At 40.2% G+C, this 27,547-nt stretch overlaps 2 protein-coding genes across 2 annotated transcripts in view; one reads left to right on the plus strand and one right to left on the minus strand.

Annotated features, from left to right (window-relative positions):
• The first annotated feature begins 101 nt into the window (after window positions 1–101).
• On the plus strand, window positions 102–4,281 carry LOC141016986 (von Willebrand factor C domain-containing protein 2-like). Its single transcript, XM_073491601.1, has 3 exons — window positions 102–630; window positions 1,544–1,673; window positions 1,842–4,281. The coding sequence occupies exons 1-3, from the start codon at window positions 280–282 to the stop codon at window positions 2,030–2,032; spliced, it is 672 nt and encodes a 223-aa protein (XP_073347702.1). The 5' UTR covers window positions 102–279; the 3' UTR covers window positions 2,033–4,281.
• Window positions 4,282–9,691: 5,410 nt separating this feature from the next.
• The window catches only part of b4galt2 (UDP-Gal:betaGlcNAc beta 1,4- galactosyltransferase, polypeptide 2), a 149,200-nt gene continuing 131,344 nt past the window's right edge, over window positions 9,692–27,547 (minus strand). Inside the window, exons 6-7 of the mRNA XM_073491600.1 lie at window positions 20,505–20,609; window positions 9,692–10,348 (exon numbers count right to left, since the gene is read on the minus strand). Coding sequence (XP_073347701.1) covers window positions 10,198–10,348; window positions 20,505–20,609 — 256 coding nt within the window. The 3' untranslated portion in view covers window positions 9,692–10,197. The remainder of the gene's footprint in view (window positions 10,349–20,504; window positions 20,610–27,547) is intronic.

The raw sequence follows: 27,547 nt of genomic DNA on the forward strand, positions 1-27,547 counted from the left end.
CGTGTGAACCCTCAGAGAGGCAGTGCATATAACTTTCCCTCTTTATGCCCCCAACCTCCACCCCCTTCCGGGCTCCGTGCAGAATGGTGCGCAGCCCCAGCAGACCACTGTGGAAGGAGGACAGAGGTAACGCCAAGGATCTCTGCGTCCAGTAACGATGTACTCAGCATTTTTGTAAAATTGGGCTGACCTGTTTACCAAATCCCAGCTGGACTACAGTGGATGTTTCAGTTCATTGACTTCCCTTTTAACTATTTGAAGTGGATCAAATAAATCATCATGGTTTTCGGTGAGCGCCGGTCCTTGGAGCGCACAATACGCACGGCCGTTTTGGCACTGCTGCTTTACGCACAGGCCGGTTTGGGCTTCTCAGTCGCCGGACAGCAGGATACCACCTGCGAGGCCAACGGCAGCATTTACTTCGTGGGGGAATGGTATTTTCTGGACTCTGATCACTGCACCCAGTGTGAGTGCACCTCCGAGGGCTCCGCATGTTCCCGCACTGAGTGCACCTCTCTCCCGGCTGCGTGCATCCATGTCAGCCACTACCCCACCGACTGCTGCCCCAGGTGCGAGAAGATCGGGTGTGAGTACCGAGGGGTGGTGTACGAACTGGGGCAGAACTTCCAGGTAATTCTCAAAGCGATAACACATGCAACGATGGGCATGACCACGACTTCCACTCCTGTTATTAGGGCCTGAAAATGTTTAAAATGTTCCTGTCTTTTCTTATATAAAATCAGAATATAGGCTTAAATCCAACAAAACTTCTGCAGTAGCTGTTCAGCTCTTGGGACTACCTACCTACCTCACAGCTCATGTTCACATTAGGGGTAAAACCTGGGATTAGGGGGTCTTTTCATTTTAAGGGGTCACAAATCAAAATATTATTATAAATATCAGGAATTGCTGGTAAAAAATAGAGTCTAGTTGTGCTGTTATTTGTGCTGGCTTATAATTTGAATTAAAATTCAGCTTATTTGACTTTACATTAAGGCTACAGAGCTGCCAGCCGATCTTATTTGAAGAAAGGGCCAACACATTGCCCCAAAGTTCAAAACTATCTGTAAATATACAAAGTGTTTATCACACAGGTATCACAGAAGCAAAGGTGAGCTGTGGCATAATACTGTTTATGTGTAAACTCAGGGCTTTTGGTCTGTTTCATGGAGGTTTCTGTGACTACTGTTCCCCATCAGTCAAATATGCACAAGTACATTGTTAAGATGAGGCTCCCAACCGACAACAATTTCTCCAAGCCTGTGTGTTATAACTGTATGAGAGAAGAAACCTTATAACCTGTATCTTTTTCAGCGTATTTCCTTCTAAAAGTCTGAACCAGTGCATTACACTATGGTATGTTGGTGTGTAACTTGAGTATACAGCAGGGAATTGGAGGTAAATGGCGCCCCCTTTTGAGATGGCATGAGGAGGGCTTTGTGAGAGGTGCTGGTTAGATATATGATCCATGTTGAGTCTCACTCTGTTTGTGTATTTGTGTGTGTGTGTGTGTGTGTGTGTGTGTGTGTGTGATGTTTCGCAGCCATCAGAATGTGAGCAGTGCACTTGTGACAACGATGGCATTGCTCGCTGTCTAGTTGCAGATTGTGCCCCTCCACCATGTGTCAACCCCGTCTACCAGCCCGGGAAATGCTGCCCGGAATGTCAGGACGGTGAGTCGAAAATAGCAAAAGAAAAGTAGAAAGTAAAACTTATAAAACGGGAGACTTATCTTCTCAATCTTCTCTCGCATACTGTCCACTTGACTTTATGTGTTTTAGTTTGTAGTATCTGTTCTGCAGCTGCAGTCACATTTACCTCTGTAATTCATCTCCCTCCAGGTCCTAACTGCTACGTCAATGCGTCACGCAGCCAGGTGATCCCTGCAGGAGAGCCCGTCTGGGTCGACTCCTGCACCAAGTGCCGGTGTCATGATGGCCAGGATGCCGGCTACTGGGAGGGGAACCGTCTCGCAACCTGCTCCCGCCTCAAGAACTGTACACCTGAACAACTGTCCACTCAGAAAAACTGATTCACTCTATCAGCAGAGAACCAGCTGTTAATATACAAAATATACAATCCCCCATGACGGATCACCTCCACACCTTCCAACCCTCCTCTGCAGCTGAACATGTCAGCGGTATTGCTAGTTTTTCGGGAACAGAAGTGAACAAGAACCAAAATATCATTCTAAAAAGTCATCAGAAGAGATCAGCTGCCATTCCACAAGGACCAAGATTTCTGAATACAGATGAGACCCACTGGTCCGTCACTTTGGTGGACAAGGCCGGCCCTTTATCAGGCCTTAGCTGCATGTTACAAACAAGGTCAAAATTCAAGGCTGATTCACAAGACTGATTCAAAGCTCCATGCCCTCTGAATGTCAGTGGGTTTTTGCAATTTGATTAACTGCTTTTGAAAACCAAAGTACACTATCAACTGCATTATAATGTAACCTTGTGGTTATTTTAGTGTATATTGTGCTTCCATGGTGCATATTCCTAAATGATGTTGTCTTTAATCAAATTACCACAAACTAACTGAGACACAGGCACATTGTGGCCAGGTAGCATTACTGTTCTCCAGCATAGAAGTACTGGTTGGTACATATAAAATGGATAGAGGATTGGCAGAGATCATTAGGGGCCCAACAGCAAGTATTTTACTGTGGCCCACTAAGATTAATCTGGCCATATGTGAAGAAGAAGAGACACAATTTTATCCCACCAGAAGAAGAGGAATAGATGAATCGTAGTCTTTGACAACAAACGAAAGCCGGATTATAACTCTTTGTATTAATAATGTGGACTGCAGCAGTGATGTAAAAACTAGATGTTTGATTTGCAGGGCTTCAACACCCTGATCCCTCGTACTCCTACAGAAAATCTATACTTAAATAAATCTGACAGGAACTACAAAAAACAGAGCTGACCCTTGAAAGGTCACCGCACTCCAGACATTTAACCTTTAATATTTTATCTGCGTTTCCATGGTTTCTTCAAAAAGTTTGATTAGACTATTATGTTTTTAGAAAGACAGATTATTAAGCTTTTATATGAGATAGTTTCCCAGGAGGTATTTTTTTTAAACACTTGGAAACAACTAGCAACATAACAACGCCAATGAGATTATTGGATGATGAGAAATTGTAATTGACCTGTCACGGTTTGATGCAGCACCCAAATGTTTGCACAGCTGTGATGCAATTTAGAGTAGGAAGTGGCTGAGCGAGGCAATTAACGATTTGTAACTGTTCTATATATTCTGCAGTTCAATTTCCATGTTAATTGAAATAGAATGTATGAGACTGCGGCCTAACGTATGAGTGTACAGTAGCTGTCGACACAGGCGATATTTGAAAACAGGGTTTCATTTAATGGAACGTTATTTGTTCATGTAAACTGTAGAGCCGGAGCAATAATCTGTAATTTACCGATGTATTAGTTTTCCACAAGAAAGACTGTGTAGAGTGTGTAGTGTATGATGAAATGTAGCATGAAGTATCATTTTATGTAGGTTTATATGCAGCACATCGTCCTATTGTTATGTCGTTATCTACCATTTTAATCACAAGGGACCTTTGAATGACAACCAAAAATAATAATGTCTTGTAATATGTTTACGTGCAGTGTTGCAGCCTATAATGGCATTTACTTTACTGCATATTTAAGACTCCCAAGCTGCTGCCGTTTGAAGTATATCACCATAACTGCCATTATCCTCCGTGAAATGCTTCTTTATGCAAGTTTTAGGGCTATGGACATTTTTTAAATCTTATTTTATCAGGATACTGTAGGACTGAATACACCCGTACTGTATTTTCAACATTTTCTAAGGAGACTAAATAAAATATGACAACTGTGTTTCCATAGCTATCATCTTAATGTCTGTGTTATTACAAAGAAACAAGGCTAAATGCATAGTTTGGCATTTGGAGATCATCAGCCTTTTAGCTTAGCTTAGCATAAAGACTGGAATCAAAGGGAAACAGCTAGCCTGCCTCATTTTCTTAAAGGTGTAACTTGTTTAATGTGGCCAGAAAAGATACGGCATGTATAGCCAGAAAAAAATTTAGCATCTGGAGTGTGAATCGGGGTTGAATTGAGGAAAGACAAACCAAGACTGCTCTGGTGAGTTTTTTTTTAGTTTATGTCGAGTTGGAATGAAGTTCCAGAGGCAGTTAAGCTTGTCTTAGTTCAGTCACAGGAAGAAACTTGAATTCAGAAGGTGTACAGTTGTATTTTTCTGTTAAGTAAGGAAAATAAAAGTCTGATTATTTCATTTCTTGGCATTTTGTGAGGTCATTTTGTTCTGGCATATGTCTGCCAGCTGAAACTGCAGGGGCTATTGGACTTTAGCCTCTTGCTGGCACAAAGTTGTACTGCAGACAGGATGGGCACTGGGGCTACCTGGTTGGCATCAGCTAATTAGCTGACTTAAGTAGACAGTACACAGATGTCTTTAACATTACACCAACACTGGCCTTATGTTAGAAAATGCTCCTTTAATCTGTACAAAAACAAGTACAAGCTTTATGTGCTGCATATTTCTTCTCCCTTTTTTTCTATTCTTTATAATCGGATTAAACAAACAAGATACAACATGTCATTAAGAGAGCTTCAGAGGTTGGTGGGAGGAAGGATTTGTTACATCAGAGCCAGACTTGCTGTTTCCCCATTTCCAGTCTTTATGCTAAGCTACACTAGTTGTATAGCCTTATATTTATCGTCCAAACATGAGAGAGGTGTCAATCTTCTCTGCAAATTCCCTTCAAAATTGTCTGTTTTACTATTCCTTAAAGTGGAGTTACATTGTACTGCCTAAAATTAAAGGGAACAGATACGAACAACAACCACAAATCATGTCTTGTCTCATGCTGGATGTACACACCAGCTCTATGAAAACTTCATGTAAAATATTCCAAATAAAAACACCTTTTCATGTCCATTAAAATTCTCTCTCTTCTCAACTCTCTTCGCTTTGCTCCCGAGTTGCGACTTTTTACTTTATTTGAGCAGTTTTGCTGTCTGGCTCCTCTCTGAGAGGATGCCATCCTGATTTCCCTGCAGAGCTTTTCTGCTGACAGTTGGGGGGGTAGTGCTCCCTGCAAAACAATAAAAAAAAGTGGGGGGTGAGACGAAGAGATACCTTTACTTTGTTGCATTAAAGAGATGTTTATACTATTGGGAGGGTGGCAGGAAGGACAGCAAAGAGAAAATGAATGAATGTAATCACATAGGGTGGTAAAGCATTTTAGTCCTCCAACTCGCTGGGACCGCACAGAGAAAACACTTACACAGTTGCTAAAACTGCAGATATTACACGAGAAAGCTGTGGGATTACTTCAGTCTGCAGGTGAAAACTCATTTATTACGAAAGTTTCTACTCATCCCCCAGAGTGAGTGAGACAAACAACAATCACAGTAACACACAAACACATAAAGAACCGACAACACCGCAGTTTAATCTTTAACCATCAGATTTATTGATTGTATAGAAAAAGTAGGTTTGATATGACATAATGCATTCTATATAAGATATAACATTTTCAACATTCAATGTACAAAAAAACCATAGCTAGAGATACAGTAAATGTTTAAAAATTGCCCAACAGGCCTGAAAGTCCTGTCCGCTCTCTGCAGCAGACGAGCCAAAAATGTATTTGAAAAAAACGTTTCAAATACTTCGACCACCTGAGGTTTGCTTGACAGCTGGAACGGCATCAAAAGTCCACTAAGAAACATCAAGCGCTCCTCGCGGCTTATTCTCAAGTAAAGGAAACGTTTCAAATACCATTTTTGCTGAAGTTTCTGTTGCTGATCTTTACATCTATATTCCAAGTTACCGTTTATACACAGCGGGGCCGTGTCTCGCTCTACAGCACGCATTCTGTCAAATACCAGTGACTCCTCAGCTCGTTCTTTCTTCATGTAACTGACCTCGTAGAAGGTTGCCTGTAATGTGTCACAGTAGCCTTGATGAAGCTAGAATTTTTTAAAGGGGCACTCCACAGGTTTTATGCATATATTCCTATTTAAAACCTTTATTTAAACAATATCCTCAATGTTAATTATCATATAAATATGGGACTCAATGATAATGTCATAGTCAAGTTTATGTTATAACCAGTTTTAAGAGGCTTTAATAGGGTTGGACAATTATTCAATATTATATCCATATATTTTGGATGGTATTATACTGTGATATAGTATATGTGTTGTCTTTTCCTTGTTTTAAAGGCTGCATTACAGTTGAGTGATGTAAAAAGTCTTTATATCAACATTACTCATGATTAGTACATTTATCAGGAACTTTTCAGGAGATTCATGAATCACACAACCCAACTGACATGTTGTTTCAATTTTGATGATTCCTTTTTCTTTTTCTATCTCTTAAAAGTGTGTGTGGAAGTAAAAACATTAAACCGTGGAGTGCCCCTTTAACACTGTAAGAATGGTAACAATCAAACCAACAGCAGTCATTTTATCTGTCGTGAACTGATTAGAAGGATTTAAAATCAACAGGTGGATTAGAGGCAAAAGATGAAGAAATCAATTTTGGGGGGAAAAAAGCATGACTGCATTACAAACTGAAATCAACCATTGAAAATGTTATCACCTCATACCCCCCTGAACACAATGACTGTAAAGCAGGATATGGGGCAGATCTGTGACAAATCTGTCATATTGCACTGGGTAAGCTGTAAACAGTACAGAGAAGGGATTGTATTGACCTCTCCACATGTAGTCTGCTTACTGAGGACACTGAAACTCGCCAGGAGAGTTCCATCAAAACACGGGGAAGAGAAAGGGTGAAAAGGAAAAGGTGGCGGAGAGAGTGAAAATAGAGGGGAGACTGAGGGATTCAAAAATGAGGCTGTGTGCTTAGAGGGAGGGAATAAATAGAAAAGTAAAGATACAGTAAATGGCACAGATTCAGAGACACAAAGAGAGGCCCTGTCGATATCTATTGAAAGAAGAAGCGCTCTTGTGAGACACAGCTGTGCCTGAAGTGGGCCCACCACAAAGCACAACAGAGTGCCATTGACACACACAGCCTGGACTGGCAGAGTAAGAAAGAAAAAGGCAATGAAAGAGAAGATAAAGACGGATGACACTGTGAATGAGTGTGTGTGGCAGGGACAGTGTGTCGAAGAGAGGAGGAATTATACCTTCCAACAGGCTTGAGGCGAAGATAACAGAGAGCCAAACAGATGGGAACATTTTGCCTCAAGGCTGACCAAAGAGAAGGCCAACAATGCACAATTTTCACCAAAATAAAAGCCCTAAAATGTTCGGAATGATACAAAACAGCTACAGCATTTGCACACAAGTTGTGTGTCTGTGTAGAAAATCAAAGTTTTCGTTTGTGAAGGTTTAAACATGATCTTGACTGAAGCGGAAACACATTTCTGTATCGCTCATCTTAAAACTCCCATCTTCATCGCCCCCAAAAAATGACCTTTAAATGACACAAACCTTCCCTGCCAGTTAATGTCTGAAGGCATCAATTTGGTGTTTAGGCGTCAACATTAACAGCATCAACAGCAGAGACGAGGAAAAATAAAACAAAGGAAGAAAAGTGATGTAGGAAGGCATGATCAAAGAGTTTGTTGGTCCCGTTTTCGCACAGGGAAAGTTATGAAACTCATGTGAGACAAAAAAAGTTTTCAAATTAAAAAAAACAATAAAAAAAGATCTGTTCATTGATTCATTTATGTAATATGAAAGAGTGATAAAATATACCCCAATGCAGAACTGACAGCTGATGATGATAAGATCTGAAGCAGCAACAGAGATGCCATTCAAACCGCTCAGTTAATAACTTCTCATTACTGCCTTAAAATTCACAATTTCCACCAACAGGAGACTATCACTGTATAATTTCCTCTTTCCAGATATGATGGTCTTTTTCTCAAAGATTCAGAGGAAAAGACAGCACAGAAAGAAAATGGCATCGTAATAGTATCAACATAGTTTTAATGACCTTTGATACTTTTTTTAAAAAAAAATCTGACTTCCAAGTTACATTGTAGGCTATAAAATGACCTCCAGAAGTTATTACGTCTCTCTGTTTGTAAAGCCAGTGTAAAACAACAAGACCTTTGGATCCACGATGCTTTTTTCCTGTAAAACATGAGTCATGACTTTATCCTGACAGCTCATTTCTGATGTTTAACCCCGACTTGTTCCATGTATGTTCAGAAAATATAGCAGCAGCCGATTTTCTAATGAAAAAATGCAGTAACACTTTACATGTTGGCAAATGTCATGGTAAGTAGGTGGTAGGTACTAAGTAACATATTTGAAATGTCTTTGAAATTTCCCCAACGTGATTTAATGATAATATTCTGCTATTTTATAATAAGCGGTTAATAAATGGTTGGTCATTTCTTTAACAGGAAGCAGGAAAAAGCCAACTGTTTTCTGCTTAACTTCTGCTGATCATATTTCTGTCAAACTTCCTCTTACCATGTTGTTGTTGCAGATTAATTTCCAACTGATTTCCTGCTAACATCTGCTGATTATGCCAGATTAATTTCCCACTAGTTTCTAACTTTCTCCCAGCAGCTACTAAATTGAAATGAGCATTTGAAGCTTAATTTCCAACTAGTTTTTGCACAACTTCTGATTAAATTTTTAACCATTTTCATAGATTTCTGTCATATCAGCAGATCAGTCAAACTTTTTAACAATTCTTTTTCTTTAGTTAGCCACCATAAATTGCTAATAACCGACAAACACAACTTCATAATCAAGAATCGAGTTACTAAATTTAAATTTTGAGGTAATAAATACGTTGCTTGGTAATTACCACCTACTTATTTTTGGACCTGTCACCATAAATTCATGTTTCTACTTAATCAAATATGTACCTCAAGGAATATTAATGTAACTCAAGCCATTTGCATCTTGTCGAGACAAAAATGTACCTTTAAAGCCCAGATTACCCCATAAACCTCTATCTTTCTTCAGATGGGGTGAAAAAGAAACATTTCCAGGAGCCTAATCTCCATACTGTGCCACATGGGGTAACAATCATGACTGAGCTGTCAGTATATATTTGCCTTGTTGTCTTCAGTTCCTCAATTTTTGATTTCAAATGCATTCCCAAGGTAGATCCACCACACTGCATTCAGCACAGGAAGAAACCTTTTCATATCTTCAATATTTTTGCTTCAGTTGCAAAACTTTTCCGTCGCTCCGATGAGTCTGTTTCTGTTTCCAAAGTTTAAGTTTAGATATAAAAAAAGAGAACAAAAAGAGAGTTCTCAGGAGTCCGTTGCTGCTGATGAACAGGTTTTATCAGCGTGTCCCAGCACTGTTTTGAGTCTTCTGCGGTAGATGCAGGCACAATACACATTCATTAATTGATACCGGAGGAGTTGATTGAGTAATTAGATCCAAACAGGAGACTCCCTGACAAAAAACGTCAATATTAAATCGTCTATTAGCATCATTTGTCAAGAAGAGAGAGAGATTTCTGTGATATGCAATCCATCAGATTCACTTACATCCCTCACTGCAAGTCACCATATTTAATTCATGTTACAGTTTCCCTCTAATGGAAATCCCCACTCTCTTGACCATCACTGTGAATGATGGAACTGGACATTTTTGAGGTTTGTTGTCCATCAGGATATGTCATTCCCAAACCAATAGGTATCTCTCCATGAATAAAGCCCATTTTTTCATTTTGTCAATATGACCTTTGTCAAATAATCCAAAAAATTCTACTTGATGCTGTCCAGAAATTCAGTTTCAGATGAAATTTCCTCCAACAGGTCCTGTCGATATCCTCTGTCGATATGCCAAGGGATGCCTTCCAGTCTGCAAACGATTGTTAACCGATGGACTCTCAAGTTTCAGCTGCTGATATTCGAGCTTTTGGTCCACACTCTTTAATTCTGAAGTCACTGATTGGTAACGGTAGGAGGTGTGAAGCCATTGGCTGCTTGAAAAAGTTGCAGGAGGAAAGAGCCTGAGTCCTGGTTACAGAAATGGCTGTAATCTTAAAAAAAAACACAGAGAGAGACTGGGGTAAAGAGGGAGAAAGAGACCATGATGTGCTTGTGGCTTTTTCCTCTCTCCTTCACTCCCACACCTGTCCAGATGTTTAGGGTATGTGTTCTCTTCATTTCCTTCCAATAAGATCTCCTCTTCTCGTCTTTTTCCCTCATCTTCCTCTCGTCTCTCTCTAGCCCTTGAAAGGCCGGGGCGGTGGTTTGCCGATCTCCACGGAGATATTTGTGTACAGAGGGTACCTCTTGACCTGAACCACTCTGTAGGTCAGAGAGCTGATGCCGTCCTTCTTCATCGTGTTCTTCGTGTTCTGTATTTTATTAAATCTGGAGGGTGACAGACAAAGAAAGGAAGAGAGAGTTGGGAGAGGGAAATGGAGAGACAAAGAAGAAAACTGATTAAAAACAATACTACCAAAACTTTAAAGAACAATTCAGTGCATGTTCATGCGGGTGCACAAATGTGTTTGACTGCTCGGGCGCAGCGATGTCTTGGTTATTTTAAATGCAAATTATGTTTCAGGAAGTACAGGAAATTGCAGGACTGACTGTGGACGTGTATTCTGTTGGGTTGTTTTACTTTAGAGAGGATCACTCCTCGTAAGACACAAGAATTAAATATGGAGAAAAAAGGCCCGCCACTCTCAGGTCCAAAGCAAGTATTAAGTGACAAAGCTAAGGCTTCTGTCTCTCGGCCAACATTTGGGCAAATATTTGACAAAAGGGGATCCCAGCATCTATAATGACGTCAAGTAGAGCCCTTTAAACAAAACTATATCTACGGGACATTATTGTAGCATGCTGCATAGTCATGTCATTGTGACTTGGAATCGAGTCGCATTGAGTCACTTTGATGACCTGCAACTTGACTTCATAGAAAATAAATGACTTGAGACTCAACTTAGACTTGGTAATTAAAGGCTTGTGACTTGACTTTGTGACTTGAATGACTTGTCTGTGTTCATTTTACGTGACTTGGGACATGCTTGACACTTGGACCAAATGACATGAGTCACATGTCTGCTAAAATCATTAATTAATTCACAAGAAAAATACAAAGATTAAAGGGAAAATATAAAACAACATTTCTTTATTTCTGCTTTCCTCTTTTGTTGATCATCTAGCGAAATAAGAGAAAAAAAAACACTATAATAACCATCAATAATTTAGAGCATTAGTGGTAATATCAAAATCCCACTTTAAACCCACAGGATGTAAAGAGCATACAGTTTGTGATATCCTGTGTAACCTACGTGTTCAATAACCTGAAAGCAGAGAAGAAACTGTTCTGTTGGACTGTTTGAATTGACTGTAGATCTCGGCCAACAGGTGGTGCTATTGCATTGTGTAATCTCCTTCCCCATTGGCTGTGAGTCAACAGTTACATCAGAATCTGCTCTTACGTTAGAATCTGCTCTGATTTTAGTGAAAAATAATTCACACAGTGTGTCAGACAGTTACACAGAGCTGCTGCTTCACTTCAGTTTGTGATGCAACCTCTGGCATTAAAACAGATTCATAACACAAACTCTGCTGTCACCAGCGTAGTAGCATCAGTGTTTGCAGCCAGTCAGGATGGAAATGAGGCCACGGTGGGTGAGCGTCTAACAGCATGTTTACAACACTCTTGTCTTAATAATGCCTTTTTTTCATCTGTTTAAAGACAAAAAGCTGATGTGCGCAATTAACTTCTTCTTTTTCAAAAGATGGCGGTGACGGACTCCAACAGAAGACACTTTCTTAATGATATGCTTGGACATACAGCTGGAGTTGACACTTCAGTCCGACATGGACCACTGAGTCTACAGAGCCTTGTCAGAACTGACTAGTGAGGATCTTTCGTCTCTCTCTCTGCAGCGCTTTCTCCCTGTCTCTTGCAAATCAAATCAAAAACAGCTTTATTGGCATGAATGGAAGTAGGAAAAATGTTGTCAAGCATCTTTCCCTTGAACAATATAATACAATAAGATATAAATAGAATTACATGTTCTCTGACTTCCATCGAGGATTAGAAAAACTCATTCTAAAAGAATTACAAGAAAAGGAAGGGAAGGAGAGAAAGCTGGTGGTTTAAACTGAAATGACTGTGGATGGTAGGGGAGAAAATGGGTGAATAGATAAGCAGAGATAAATATATATCTGAGAAAAGAGAGTGACAGATGGAGGGAGGAAGATATACTGATATTAAAAATTAAGTGAATGAGAACCGGGGGGAAAAAAAGGAAATCTTTGGATGAATCTAGTGGAGATTAAACGCAATAAACTAATCCCTACATACATCCAGAGAATATCAGATGCATGTGCACTCAATCTGTAGGCTGCAGTGTGCAGCATTTCAAAATTATTGGTCTTACTTTCGTTGTAGAGAGTTAGAGGGCGAGACAAAGACAGTCCTCGTTACATATTCATTAGCCTGATTTCCAGGCTGAGTCTTAACTGGGCTAAGTAAAGCTCTATTTTAATTCCACCGAGGGTCTCACAGGAAAACATTTCTGGTTTAGGATCTCAACAATAGCTCGTAATACCAGCTTCTAAGGGTTATTTTGTTCTGGTGTCATGTATTTTGAGCTGGCCCACTTGACCCTGTTGTAGAGAAGTGCCTCAAAGGAGCAGTTTAACATTTTTGGAAACATGCATAATTGCTTTCTTACCTTAGATAAAAAAAAAAGAATGATATGCTAAATGTGATGCTATTCTGAGCAGCCGGTTAGCACAAAGACTGGAAACAGTGAGAAACAGCTAGCCTGGCTTCCTATAGAGGTAAGAAAACCAGCCTTTTAGCATCTCTAAAGCTCGTTAATTAACACGTTATATCTCATTTGTTTAATCCATCTGAAAACCAAAGTGTGAAAAATGACAACTTGCAGCACGGTGATGGTGTCATGACTGGAGAACCGAGACAAAGGTGTCACATTTCTGTGTTATTTCACCCCTTTTTAGTTTTGACAAACTTAGGTGATCATGAGAGACGTGTAGCAAGATATGACACGACTGTATATCCATAATGAATTATCACGCATACTTCATTTCTGGTTAATCAGACTTTGAAAACCATTTTGCAGGATTCCCTCAAAATGTCTTGCCGTTCTATTGGCAGTAGTTTGTGGTGTGGCCATCTTCATCATCTGTTTTTAGAGCCAGATGTGACCTTATTTGGACGAGAGGGTGGAGGTGGGAAGGGTATCGATTAGATCTGAGAACCCGAGAACATACCGTGATAGTGCTGTGTTAATCACAAGGTAGCCACACCCTCAAACATACCCTGCTGTGTTGTGTATTTCACACTAAATATGACCATAACTGACAAAATGAACATAATGCGGTGTTGGAGAAGACTTGAAACTAGTGACTGAGACCATAAACTCATTAAGAACCTGTTGACTGAGGTAATGAATCAAATGAGAAGTATGGTCATTTTCCTGTAAGCTTACATGCAATCGGATTTCTTTTTGCAACCAGTGGAATCGCCCCCTGCTGGCCATTAGAAAGAATGCAGGTTTAAGGCACCTCTGCGTTGGCTTTACTTTTCAGACCCAGAAGCTCCATCCGCATTTTATACAGTCAGTTGTTCTATCACATAATTTTGCTTAAATTCTTGGGTCTGATACCGAGAGAAAGATTTCTAGCAGATTTGTTTAGAACGTCTACGGAGAAATATCAATAATAATGAAGAAGACACTGAAATCAGAACTAATCTTCTAAAGCACTTCCTACTGAAATATGTCCATTTTACCATTAAAAAAAAATAAAATAAAACCAACTGTCAAAACTTCAGTCAGTGTGATGTGGTGGATTATATAATTTAGTAGTCAGCTGTCAGCAAACAAGCTTGCAGATTAGCTTACTAGCGCTAGCGCTGGGTCACCTGCACCTTGCAGGTCGTAGCCGTATGTTGACAGCCTCCTTTTGTTCTATATGCCGGACTATTTCTTGACTGGGAGCAGTAACTTTCTTGACGCTTTTTGGAGCAACAAAAAAATAATCCAGCCTCCCAAAAAATTGTTGATTTTTGCTTTTATACTTAGGTTTTTGTCGGGATTCAACAACTGAGATATAAGGTGCTCATTAGTCAGAGTTAGAGGTGCTGGTATACTGGACGGAGCCACAGTCCACAGTTTCCAGTCTTTATGCTAAGCTAAGCTAACCTGCTGCATCATATTTACAGTACAGACCTCAGAATAGTAACAATCTAATCATCAAAGTCACGTTGGAAGGGATTATTTCACAAATTGCCCGTCTGTTCCTTCAAAGGACTCCAAATAAGTCAGTAAACTTCAAGCCGTGTTCATGGTAAATGCAGTTTTACAAAGGTCAGTCGCGCGCACACACACACACACACACACACACACACACACACACACACACACACACACACACACACACACACACACACACACACACACACACACACACACACACACAAACACCCCCTCACACACTCTGTATCTGCACTGCCCCTGGATGATAACATATGAATGGAATATTGAACAATGTTACTGAGAGACTAATTCATTTGCAATGCATGAAGAGCCTCTGCGAGACAAAATGTGTGTGTGTGTTTGTGTGTGTGTGCACACCGATACTCGAGGCTGGTGATGAATGTGCCTCTTTCTTACTTCCGCTGGCCCAATATCTCATTGCTATGCCTAACCAGCGTCTCCGAAAAGGCGGAAAGAATGGACTCCTGTGTGAGAGTGTGTGCATGTTTGAGTGAATGTGTGTGTGTGTGTGTGAGAGTGTGAATGCAGAGGAGATAGTAAACATTCATCAAACAGTCGAGACAACGCTTCCCTTGGTAAACGCTGGACATTACGCAGGTACTCCAGATAAACTCTCCCAGAAGGCTCAATCATTAATCTGAATCTAAACAGAACGGCAACCCTGTACCTGAAGACAAAGAGCGGGAACAAAAGCTCAGTTTATCTGTGTAATTGAGGGGCAGACCTCTGTGTGTACAGCCTGAGAAGTAAAACTGTGTATTTTAAGGTAATTCTCAAAGACAAATCGATGTTGTAGGTTGTTGCTGCAAGTGAGAGCGCTTACAAGTTCACTTTCATTCATATAACTGTGTTGCAAACATCTTATGTTGGTACTGTAAGGTGGACCACTGAAGTTGGTCCCTGGCACCGTGATGTTTTCTGAAAATCACAGATGACAAGGTCCAACATGTTTGTCTCTTGGCAAGTCATGGCAATAAAATGTATTAGTTCATGATCACAGAACAGAAAAAAGTGATCATCACAAAAGACCAAAATATCACGTAGTATGATCTCAGCAAAACACAGAACGTTGTTCGTTCGTTGTTAAAGGCATTGTTTGGAATCGAACTTGGAAATCCAACTTCAAATCTGTGAATTGAAAATTGAATTCCTGGAAGAGATCTTCAAGGAATGCGCAGTCTGCGTCCTTTACTGGCAGCTTCGGTGAGGTGTGGTGACCAGCGAGAGTGACCGTTCGTTTCAAAACAACAATGGCTGCTCCTCAAAAAGTTAGCATAGCTGCCACTAAAGCATGAGTTATATCAGAACTGGAGAGTTTATTTCATTTTGAAAGAAGGGCAAAGAACAACACTGATGGCTTTTCTCAATGGAGAGATGTTTTCTTTTGACTGACTTCACTAAGTTTGATTTGCCAGCAGGCTCTGGCTCTGATTGAGTGAAGTTAGCCCATGAGAGACAGTGAAAGACAGATGGCTCATCAAATCAGCTTCCAAGTATTTTATCTGGTTTCTAGCGGCTTCGTTCAAGATGGCAAAAAAAACAAACATTTTGTGAAACGAACCATCTGGGGCTTCAGGTCAGCATTATCAGTCTGTTTATGACTCGCTGAATGTAGACTGTGACTATAACCAGCCATTGACATCTATTTTCACTATGCAAAGGTTACTATTTAAGTGTAAAATTCCCGTCTCTACTTGAAACAATGACGACAACCTGGCCACGAACAGTACAAACCTGAAGCTAGCTAGCAGCTGGTAACTTTTCGTTTATGGGGATTTAGTAGTTTTAATGTCAGGGCTAGCACTGTAATTTAGCATAATCATCAGGTTAAACTTAAATGTGTCCAGACCTTCATTCCCATCAGCCTCAGCTGTGTTTAGCACTAATTAGCAAAGAATACTATGCTAACATGCTAAACTACTGAACTACTACTGAACATCATAAACATAACACCTGCTCAACATCAGCATGTTAGCATTGTCATTTTGAGCATGCAGATGTTAACATATAGCTCAAATCACTGCTTCCTAAAGTTAGACACTTTGCTCACTTCTCAGAGAACCAGGGTTACCCTCATAACCAAACAACTCTTTTTGCCATCACCTGATTACGCCCCTTTTTTTCTTATGGCTTTTTCAATCATATAAAATACCAAATGACTTGTTAGACTGAGGGTTTAACACTTTCTTGCAGAGAAATTTAAAAGCCCTCAAACCTGCACTGAAACACATTTTAAGTTTACTTCAGCAGATGAAAAGTGATTAATTAAAATGTTCTGTTCTCGAAGAGATACAGAGAGAGAAAAAGGAAAAACAAAACCCGTCTCTCCTCCACCCACACTGCCTCAAACCAGCCATGAGGTGGCTCTTCCTCCTTCCACAACCTCCTGATTATTCTGAGCCGCCACGCTCAAGTTAATGCAGCTTCTTTTCAAAAGATCCTTTAAGCTGAAATTTCCGAGACGTTGTAACGAGTGGCCAGAAGGGCTGTAAAAAAAACAAAAATCAAGTTGGTGCCGACTAATATGCCGCTGTTTTCTGCCGCTCGCTACAGTTATGAATAATGTATCGGCCCCAAATAAATAGCGTCCCTGTTGGTGTCACCTCTTATTGAGGAAGTCTGGTCCACAGACCAGAGAGAGAGCGCAGAGGAGGAAGAAAACGGGAATTGAGTATCAAGCAGACACACAAACCTACACACACACACACACACACACACACACACACACACACACACACACACACACACACACACACACACACACACACACACACACACACACACAGACGCTTTCTTTCAGTCTAGCGGCTGATGTATTGATTTTGATGAAGCCAACTAGACTGGTCTGACCTAGAGGGCTCCCATCTCTACTGGTGTCATTTCAGCAGGCAATTACTGAAGGATCGTTGAGTCTTTCTCTCTCACTCGCTCTCTTTCACACACATACACACACACACAGACATACATACACACACACAACAATGATGGATGACACAATGCTGGTCTGGTTATTTTAGATACCTTCACATTTAGGTTATTGCTGCCATTTCAGTATATATTTTTTGTTTTAAAGTTAAACCACTCCTCGGTAGACGTCTGACATCTCATGAGTTTGTTGCCGGTAAAAAAAAAACAACTTTCATTTTCTTTTCAGTTTGTGTCTCAGGCTCCACTTTATGTAAAAGACATGGATTCTATCTTTATTGGCTTGCATGGAAAAGGGTACACCGCAGGGGATTTTGGCATATAAAATAAATAAAAGGTTTAGAAATGGAAGGCCATGAGGAGAGCTCTCTTCAAGCTATTTAACAAACCACATTTTTCATCTTCCCTTTCCCACAAACAGGTTTCAGGACTCTGTGGCACTCAGCAGGTAGGCACCAAAAGATCTTTCATTTCTTTTCAGCTGATGTCACAAGCTCCACTTTTGGCTAATTTTCCTTCCTCCTTCAACCATATAAGTGGGTGGATTCTATCTTAAACTAAAAGAGGTATCACACCAAAATGCAGCCAATGAAAGGTACGAATGTAAGTCCAGGAACACACTTCGTGTTTTACCATCTTTTCAAACGAGAAGTCACCTGCTGGTTCCTACAATAACCATTAGCATTACTAAAGACGCCCAACAAATTGCTTGCCAGTCATATCCTAACCATCAAAAAGCTTTAATTTCATACGTCGGTGATAAAAATGTTGCGATCGTGCTCTTACAAATCATAAAGCGTGGCTGAACAATGAAGAGTTGAGTGTCAACTCAGCTACTTGTTACATTAACTTTGCGTTAATGAGCAGTCAGAAGCTAATGAATGGATGTGTCTCTGCAGGAGGAGATATACAGGTGAATGAGAGTAAGCGCAGTGAGCTCTTTCTACCAAGGAGAAATTCTTTCAGTTACTTTTCTTATACTCCCTTTGACTGAACTATAAATTAAAATGATCCATCTAAATGGAAAATTGAATCAAACATACAACATTTCATCTACCAGAGACTCAAACAACATGTGTCCACTGCACGGTGTTTAGCTGTCACTTCTCTTTCACACACGGCTCTCCCTGCATGCATTTTAATCTTCTTATAAACCAATTTAGGAGGCACAACTAAACTAGACCTCAACTGTGAACCCTGACGTGGTTCCCGCGATATAATAACGCCAAGTGAGATCAAACTAAAACAATATTGGAAGAGGGAGCAGAGTCCACATCTTCACTCTGCCCCAGTTGTAGCAGTTATCGATTTTTGTGATGAGAGGCATCGTTGCCCGGCCCATCCGGGCGTGAAAACGGGGGCTCTTAGAGGAGAATAAACAGTGATAATCCACGTTTAAGCAGCTTAATGTGAGGTGCTATACTCCTGGTGATTAATGTGTCTAGAAGGGCTCATCTCTGCATATTGGGTCTCATTCATCAAACCATAAAATAACACATTTATGCGGGAAACATCTTTACAGATTCATCTGAAAAGCAATTTAAATGGGTGTAGCCAAATTAAGCCCCTGGGCTGTATCTCTGAAAAGCAATATTTGGTATATTGAAAATGTTTTGTCCTTGGCATTTTAAAATCTCCCAATGTTTCAGTGACCAGGAGGACCGAGCTGTGGTCTTCAGAGGGTTGTTTTTATTTGTTTTTCATCTGATACTTTTACACGTCTTTATCTGCAGCCCACATCTAATGGCGTTACAGCGGACTAAAACTATGCATTCAGAACATTCAGTATTTATGTAAGTTGCATAATAGGAGACACTGAATTTTAATAAACACTACGAGGACCAGAAATTCCTATGCCATTTTTGAAATGCATACATTTTACTTATTTAACACGTTCTCATGTCTTCATGCATTTCAATAGCTCCTCGCATGAATCTTTTAACATCCTGTGATGAGTGAAATGTTTTGTCAGTTACAGGAAACATTTCTCTCCCCTCAAATATACCCAACTTACTGTAGAACCAGTTTTATTGCTTTTCTGTGGCTTTATGCTCCTATTTTCTTGGTCTTGGTTGCAAACACAGCAGCAGCAGTGATAACAGAAGTTTTTCTTTGGCCCTCTTCTGTCGTTATATCAAGGGATGTAGCTACCACTGAAGACACAATCCAAAAGGGGATGTTGAAGGTTTTAGCAACCTGGGGTGTTGAGATACTTTAAAACTTACACATGTGGGTGTTTTAAAGGCGGATTTCAGTATTTATGACTTTTAGGACAACAAAAATTAAACATAGACAGGATTCAAGATTTCTCCAGCAGAGAAAATCCTGCAATTTGATTTGACTGTGGAATTGAATGGTGCATCTCTCATATATCCTGTAGCCTCCCACTTCTTCTCCAGCATGTAAAACCAGGCTGAAAAGCAGTGTTTTGTTGCCCTCTCTGGTAGCCAGCATTAGTGATGATTGTGGTTGAGCGTGATCAGAAAGGTGAGGTCAGCAAAAAAAAGATTTTAAGGGGGTATTAATATACTTAAACAGGGGAAAGGGTGTGATCAGAAGATGGCAAAGTGAAATTAATAATGATCTTTCATTCCTCTACATTATTACAGACTGCCCTATAATACAATTTGTGATATTACAGGAGTTATTATTCCCTCAGCAAGTTACATCTACACCTTCAACCTTCAAGACAAGGGCTGACTACTACTGCTTTTCACCAAAACGTGGATCTGTGAGCATATAAATCTCACCAGCTAGTGAAGCAGTTTGCAAACTGAGTCTATAATAACATACTTATATAATAATATACTAATACATGGTTGGCTTGTATTATAGGGGGTTTATTTTTCTTTTCTCAGTTTCTTATGAGGAGCTGCTCAACAACTGGAGTGCTGGACTAACAGTCGGCAGATCTCAGACACACAATATGGTTGTGAAACAAGACCTTGCTTTAAAAAAAGGGGCAAAGCTTGTCATTTAACCATCACTGGTTAAAGGTTAAAACATCTTTAACATGTAATTCCAGCTAAACTGGACAGAATGAAGGCAGACGTGAACAATAAAGGACAGAGGAATCACGACAAACTGCTCTTACCTCTCACTGCTGACCTTATATCGCCTGTGTTGCTCATGTTTCAGTACATTGCTCTCAAGCTAACTCTAATTATGAGGACACGTTATTGATGGCGTGCCCTTTGCAGCTCCACATAATCATAATTCTCACAAACGGAGAAGAAAAAGTTGGAAAGAAACATCTGAGCTGTGTAGCTACGAGACAAAAGCAGCACGATCGATTCAAATGTGAACCCTGAGAACGAGTCTGGACACTGATGCAGTACCTCTGTGGGTTGGGCTCGTTGTGTTTGTCTCTCTCGTGTTTAATCATTCTGTAGCGGCCGATGCGAACGTCTGGCCTGGAAACCTTCATCCCATTCAGAGTGATCCTGCAACACACAAAGATACGATATCTATTATTCGAGGGAGAAAAGGAAACAAACAAAGAGAGGGACAAGAGAGAAAGAGGCAGAAGAAGAGAATCAAAAACTGAGAAAGAAGAAGTGCACCTGGAGGGTTTATGAAGAAATGAAGTGGGGCTGAAACTAATTATTATTCTCATTAACCTTACATTTTTTTTTTAAATCAATTGATTATTCATTTAGTGCTAAAAATAAAACTAACATTGCTAGTTTAATACAGCAGGGTGATAGGGCTCCAGCTAACGCATATATCATTACTGATTCATCTCCCGGTTATTTTTTAGTTTGGTCTACATATTGTCAGAAGATAGTAAAAAATGCCTGTTACAAATATCTACAGCCCAAGATGATGTCAGTAATTCAAAAAATCCAAAATGATAAAATTACTGTTACATAATTCCAAAAAAGCTGTGAATCTTCACAATTCAGAAGCTGGAAACAGAGCGTTTGAAATGTTGGCCTGAAAAATGACTCTAGCGATTCATTGATAATCATAATAGTTGCTGATTCATTTTCTGTCTGAATAATCAACTGATTAAACTGTACAGCTCTGAAGCTTCATCTGATTGTTTTGTCTGTCCAACAGCACAAAACCAAAGGTCTTTAATTAACAGAAAACTGGAACTTAAACAATTAAACAATCATCAAAAATGGAATTTTCTGTCAATTATTGGACTAATCATGTCACCATCGAGAAGCATCACAATAAGATTTTTGATTAAAGTCTAATATTCACTCCGTTAAACCTCTAAACGTGTCCGTTAAATGAGCATCTTCTGCATTCCCACAGACGATGTTTCTAAACTGAGCTGCTGGTGGTGCGCTACATCCTGTTAGTCACATGTAGGCGTGTCGCTGGGACACAAAACCTCGCAGCAGTAAACCTTTACTTGACAGGGCGGTTGCCAACTTGATTTGGCTAACTCCAACTGCTGGAGCCTCATAGCAGCTTCCACTGAAGTACTGGAATGAATGTTTGCAGGGTAGGAGAACTGTTTGACACCAAGGCCATTATTTCAGTCACTACGGTCCTTCTCTCTGGCATTTTTACCACAAGAGTCTGCTACAACCGTTTCTTCTTTTAAAAACAGACAAATAAAACATAAATATATTATTAAAGATTCATTATTATTCCCTTTTAATAATAATAATAATAATAATAATAATAATAATGCCTTTTTACCTGATTCCTTTTCTATGTTGTTATCATCTTACCGTGTATTGTATATGATTTTGTCAAGTATGGTGTTTGTATTTGTATTTTTAAGCGCATTGAGTCTAAGCCTGTTGTGTGAAATGTGCCGTATAAATAAACTTGACTTGACTTCCTCATGCAAGAGGTCATATCGGTGAGCACTGCGCTCATTTTTTAGGTTTAGCTGTGAAAATTCAACCAAAGTCTGACCTCAGAAACTGACCTCCAGGTTGAAAAGTTAATGTTGTGATTGTTTACATTTCCATGCAGTCCAATGATGGGGCCTAAAGGTTAAAGAAGCGAGCTTGTAACCAGAGAATTGGAGGTTTAATTCTGGACTGGCAGGATAAATCTGGGTGGGGAAAGTGAAAAGGAAGCCCTTTCCTCATTATCATCAGTAAGGGTCCCTTGAACAAGGCCCTTAACCCCAGTGCTCAGTGGCCAGCAGATCAGACTGTGGTAGTACAGAGAGTAAATATAAATACATTAACACATAATAATATTAAATAAAGCTTCTCGCACAAACTCTTCACTTTTGGTCTGAAATCAGTGAGCAATAACTCCTTCAGTGTACATTTATGAGGAAATATTACAGGAGGATGAATCCAATCCTGTCCCTCAGTATCTAATGTAGAATAATTTGTGTTGGATTACCTGAACAGAGTCAGCATTTATTTTTTTTAAATCTCTACTGATTCTGATCAAAATATGCTTGTTTGGCTTCTGCTGGCTCATGGCATTCAAGCACTCAATGCGTAGCTCTCAGGGCGTATTGTAATCCCCCTAAAAACAGCACACTGCAAACAATGTTGCACACAAACAAGTGCACAAACAAACAGAGATCCCCTCGGCTCTCGCTGAACAACCTCAGCTGCAGTCGGAGTCATTTATAACACCAAGAGAAACAAACTGTTCGACTGCAGGAGCTGTGAACTTTGTGGACACCAGCTGGGAAAAAAGACTTGTTTTCTTACAGTGTGTTTGAGTCGAAAACAAAGCGTGAGATCAGAACTTTGAGACAGAGTGGTAGCGTTGTATTACCGCTATGATGCAACACAAGGGCAAACCTGCACAGAGATTTATATCTAATGCAGCAACAACTGGAGTGAAAGCAACGCAAGCGACCGATCTGTTCCACATAAAGCCCGGCTTAAACCCTGCGATTGACAGAGGCACTGATATTCATACCTGCGATTATATAAAGGATTGTGTGTGTGTGTGTGTGTGTGTGTGTGTGTGTGTGTGTGTGTGTGTGTGTGTGTATGTGTGTGTGTGTCTTTGTACTGAATGAGCAATTTTTTATTTGTCGCAAGGCTCTGATTCGTGCAGTCTCGCTGTCTTGAAAAGCATCCATGCCTGATATTGCTCCTCAACAACTGCTTGTCTACTCCACACTTCCAACGCCTCCTCTTGTCTCTGAACTCATCACTTCCTCCCGCCTTTCTCGTTTGTGATCTGCTCAGTTTTGCTCTCCTACTGTGGCTCGGGAGGGTCGATACCAATGTTTGTTCAGTACAAGTAAACTGAAGATCAAGAGCCACCGCATTTGTTTTTGTGGGTGAGGCAGGGTGGTTTATTTTAAACACACAAAAAAATCATTTAAGAACAATTAAAGAAACATTATGTAGAAATTGACCTTTTGTCTGACTCTCCCCGGACAGTCAGCTCCAAGTTAACACGGCCGGACCGAGACAGATTAGCACAGCCTCTGAGAAGACGGAGAGGCCAATTTGACGAAGGGAATACAGTACCGAGGTGGTTTTCTCGCCAGGCTAGGCTCAGTCAGCAATGACCGTTTACTGAGCTAACAGCTAGGTATATTTAGCAGCAGTTAGCGCCAGGAAACTCCATAAATCACCTTGGTATTGTAACAGGCCTGAGTAATTGTTCTTGGAGGCTGCGTCCGGAGGTGTTCATTGAGAAGCTGCTGGTTATCAGTACATTTGTTAGCATTTACTTTAGCAACAATTAAAAGCTATCTACTATCTACTAGCTAGTCTGTATTTGTTTATTTGTCTAATTCATCCTTTCTCCTAAACTCTTTATCTCTTTTCCTATCGCCTCCTTCCTTCTCTCAACTTCTTCATGTATTCCCCTCCCTCCATCTCCTCTGTTCTTTTCACCTCACCTCCCCTCGATGCTTTTCTCTTCACGGCTTGCTTCTTTTGACCTTGCCTCCACCTCCACCTTTTCCTCCTCCTCTTTCCTTTTCTCTCTGTCCTCGTCTCCCTTCCCCTTCACCTTTCATATTTCTCCTCTCCCTCTCCTCTGCAGACCGGCGAAATGTAAATAACCAGAATGTAGCTCTTTGCCATCAAAAACACATCAACTCATAAGACGCGAAACCCAAACTCCATCAAAACAACCCTCCCATAAATAAATTCATTGGAAAACTAAATAACACATCTTTGCCCCTTTTTTCTCTCACTCTCTCAAGTCTCAGTGACTTTGCTGACTTGGCACACATGCATAGATGATTGCCTTTGTCAGTGTGTCTGTGCGTGCACATATGAGCATGCATGCATTTGCATAATTTAGAGATTTATTATGGTGCAAATAATGTGAGAGTGCAGGAGCGAGCGAGGCAGCCCTTTCCTTCTCCTCCTCAGCTTTTCAGTGCAGTGAGCTTAGTTATACATTATGCACAGTTCTGCATCTTTTAAGTAATCTTCTTTGTGCCCGCTGCCCTGCAGACTGTCTAAGGTTCGACTGTGGTGATACTAGCAAGAAATGAGAATCCAAACTTCATTTCTGATTCAGTATGAATCTCGATGTTATTTTTATGTTTTCAGATTCAGTTCTTGGAAGATATTTCAGAGCACATCAACTGTTTTTTTTGTTTGTTTGTGTGTCTGTTTGTTTGCTGAAAGAAAAATCTGTTGTTGGTTGTGTTTTGACAAAACTTTGCGTGGCAGCGGCAGCAGACTGTTTACTGAAGTACCAATGCCAGAATGTAAAAATACTCAAGTACAATTAAAAGCCCTACTCAATTAAAAGTACAGAAGTAATACCGGCTCAATTTACTTCAAGTATTGAAAGTAGAAGTGCTCGTATTTGCAGAAAATCAGCCCATCTGACATATTTAATAAATTATAATATTAATGAATCAATGCATGAACTATTGTGGCTGGTCGAGGTGGAGCTGGTTGTATACAGATTTAACCCAAAGGGTTACCTGATAAATCTGAGGGGGTAAAAAAGAAAAACAATGTTGTGCCACGTGACTTCATATGAATTTTTCAGACTGTTTTTCATCTTTGTGATTTTTATAAAACATTTTGTTTAGAAAGAGTTTTACCTCTTTGGGCTTCTGGTAGCTATTTAAAGGTAACCATCTGAGAAGTGTAGAGGGGAAATGTCTCTTTAGTGAAAAAAGCTAAGAACAAACAAAAACCAACAAAAGACTTGGAAACGCTGGTTGAATCTTTAACAATGCTTTGTACTTCAGAATGGGCTGTGCCTTATAATTGTACATAAGTACAGTGTTTGAGTAAATGTACTTTACTTTCCACCACTGGACTGGAACATCAACAAAAAAAAAGCCCGTTAAACATTAAATGCTGTAGTTTTCCAGGGTTAAACCCAACAGTGATGATTTGTTACACACTTTTCTGTAACTTACGACATTAATTAAGCCTCCCATACATTTAACACTTCAGCAAAATTGAAACATTTGGAGAAACAGGAACATTTTCCTAAACAAAAGTGCCAAGGATGAACAAATTGATTCTGACACGACAAAATATCTTAACTTCTGAGCTTGTGGTCTTGTGTGTGGTCGACTTTGCTGGTTTACTGCTGACAGTTAAGACTGACAGTGAAACATGTCACTCGCTAAGCAAATGTGAAGTGAGCAGAAGGTGAGTGGATTATGAGTCACAGTCCACAGATGACATAATTTGTGGCGTCTGACAGCTCGAAAAAGGTGTGAATGCACAAACAGTTCAGAGTTTTAGTTTGTGCTTTAAGTTCTCTCTGCTGAAGTTCTGATCACATTATAACTGTTAACTGTTTTCTGTTAACTACGTATCATATGACTAATTACATAGTGTGAAAGGGGCTCACTCTCACTACAGAGAGTTTTTCTGCTATGGTTCAGTCTCCAGTCTCCCAAGCTTCGGAGGTCATAGTCAACCAGCCCGTCACACTTTAAACATCCACAGTGTCCTCAGACAAAAATTGATTAGAGAGTGTTTGCTTGTGTAAAATGTTATCAGAGCCTCCTTGAAATCTCTATCTTTTGCTACGGAGTCGTCGTCGTATCTCCGCCTGCTTTCAAAAATCCTCTGAGAGTCTCACAAAACACTCTCTGAGGGTGGGCTGGCTCTCCATCTCATCATCTGTCAATATGAAACTTTGCATGACGATTAACGCTGCTCCAAGATTCTTGTTCACAAAAGAAAAACACAAACACACACACACACTCACACGCACACAAAGCTGTAATTATTCCCCATATGCATGCTCGAATGCATTCACACATTGTAAAATCAAGCTCGGGGTTGCTACATCCAATGAGGTTTGTTGGGCTGCTTTTTGTACAAAAAAAATGTCTGAAAGAAACTTCCACTTCATCGTGACCTCGTAGGGTCGTGTGCATTCGTGAGTTTGAATATGTGTGTGTTGTAATGAACTGTGTGGCAACTAATCAACCGGCCTCTTCTCATCCTTGTAGACAGAATCGTGTCCTTGAACCAAAACAAAACTTGAGCTGGAGCACCAACACACACACATAAACAAACACACACTCCAAAAACACATCAGTGCAGTCATTATTTCTCACTACTCTGACAGGCAGTAGGCAGTAATGCGGTGTGACAGCGTAGTGTGAATATTATGTAAGGGATAGGACACCGAGGATCCAGTGGAGCTGCAGCATGGGAAGCTTCAGCCTCCCCTGTGTGATGTATATAATCCGGAGCCGACACATTCAACAGCCACCTCCACCCAAACACAGCAGGTGGGTGGCTGCTGTAAAATACCCCGCTGTGTGGGACCTTTAAGCGTTTTCTGATATTTCTTTTTGGGAGAGCTGAGTAAAAGCGTTTGGGTACAGTAGGATCACGAAAGTGGAGACGGGGAGTAGACCAGTCTGTTTTTAGGAGAATGGGTCAGGATTTAATGAAAGAAACCACCTCTTATTGTTTTTGGCTGAGTTACCACGCTAATGCTGTTATGGTTTGAGTTATTTCCTGATTATTTTGTAGTTCTCTCCTCATGTGTCATGTTTTATTTTCCACTTCCTTGTCTTTTGAATTTCTTCCCTCTGATTGCCCTATCAGTGTCAACTGTGTCCTATTAGTTATATAGTATTGTGTATTTAAGTGGGTGTCTTTCTCTCTCTTTGTCAGTTCTGCTCTGTTTCCCCATGTCAGTCCTGTGTCTCCTGTGTTCCTCATATTACTCATGCTCCTCGTGTTTATACCTGTGTTGCCAGTGCTTCTTTGCTTTGCACTTATTTAGCTTTGTATCTTTTGTAGTTCTTAATTATTTGATTTGCCCCTGCTTCCTCTGTTTTTGTTTCCTTTTTGTTGCCATCTTTTTGTCGACTTCCTTTTGTAACTTGTATTTTTTGATTTTGTGTGTTATTTAAGCTCACCTTTTTTTTTTTTCTTTTTTACCTTCCCTCCTCTTCATGTCTTGCGTTTGGGTCTAGTTTTGTTTAAACGTGACAAATCCGAAGTGAGCAGTTGACACTGCTGCTGCTCCA

This window comes from Pagrus major, chromosome 21, assembly GCF_040436345.1.
Source record: "Pagrus major chromosome 21, Pma_NU_1.0".
NCBI lineage: Eukaryota > Metazoa > Chordata > Actinopteri > Spariformes > Sparidae > Pagrus > Pagrus major.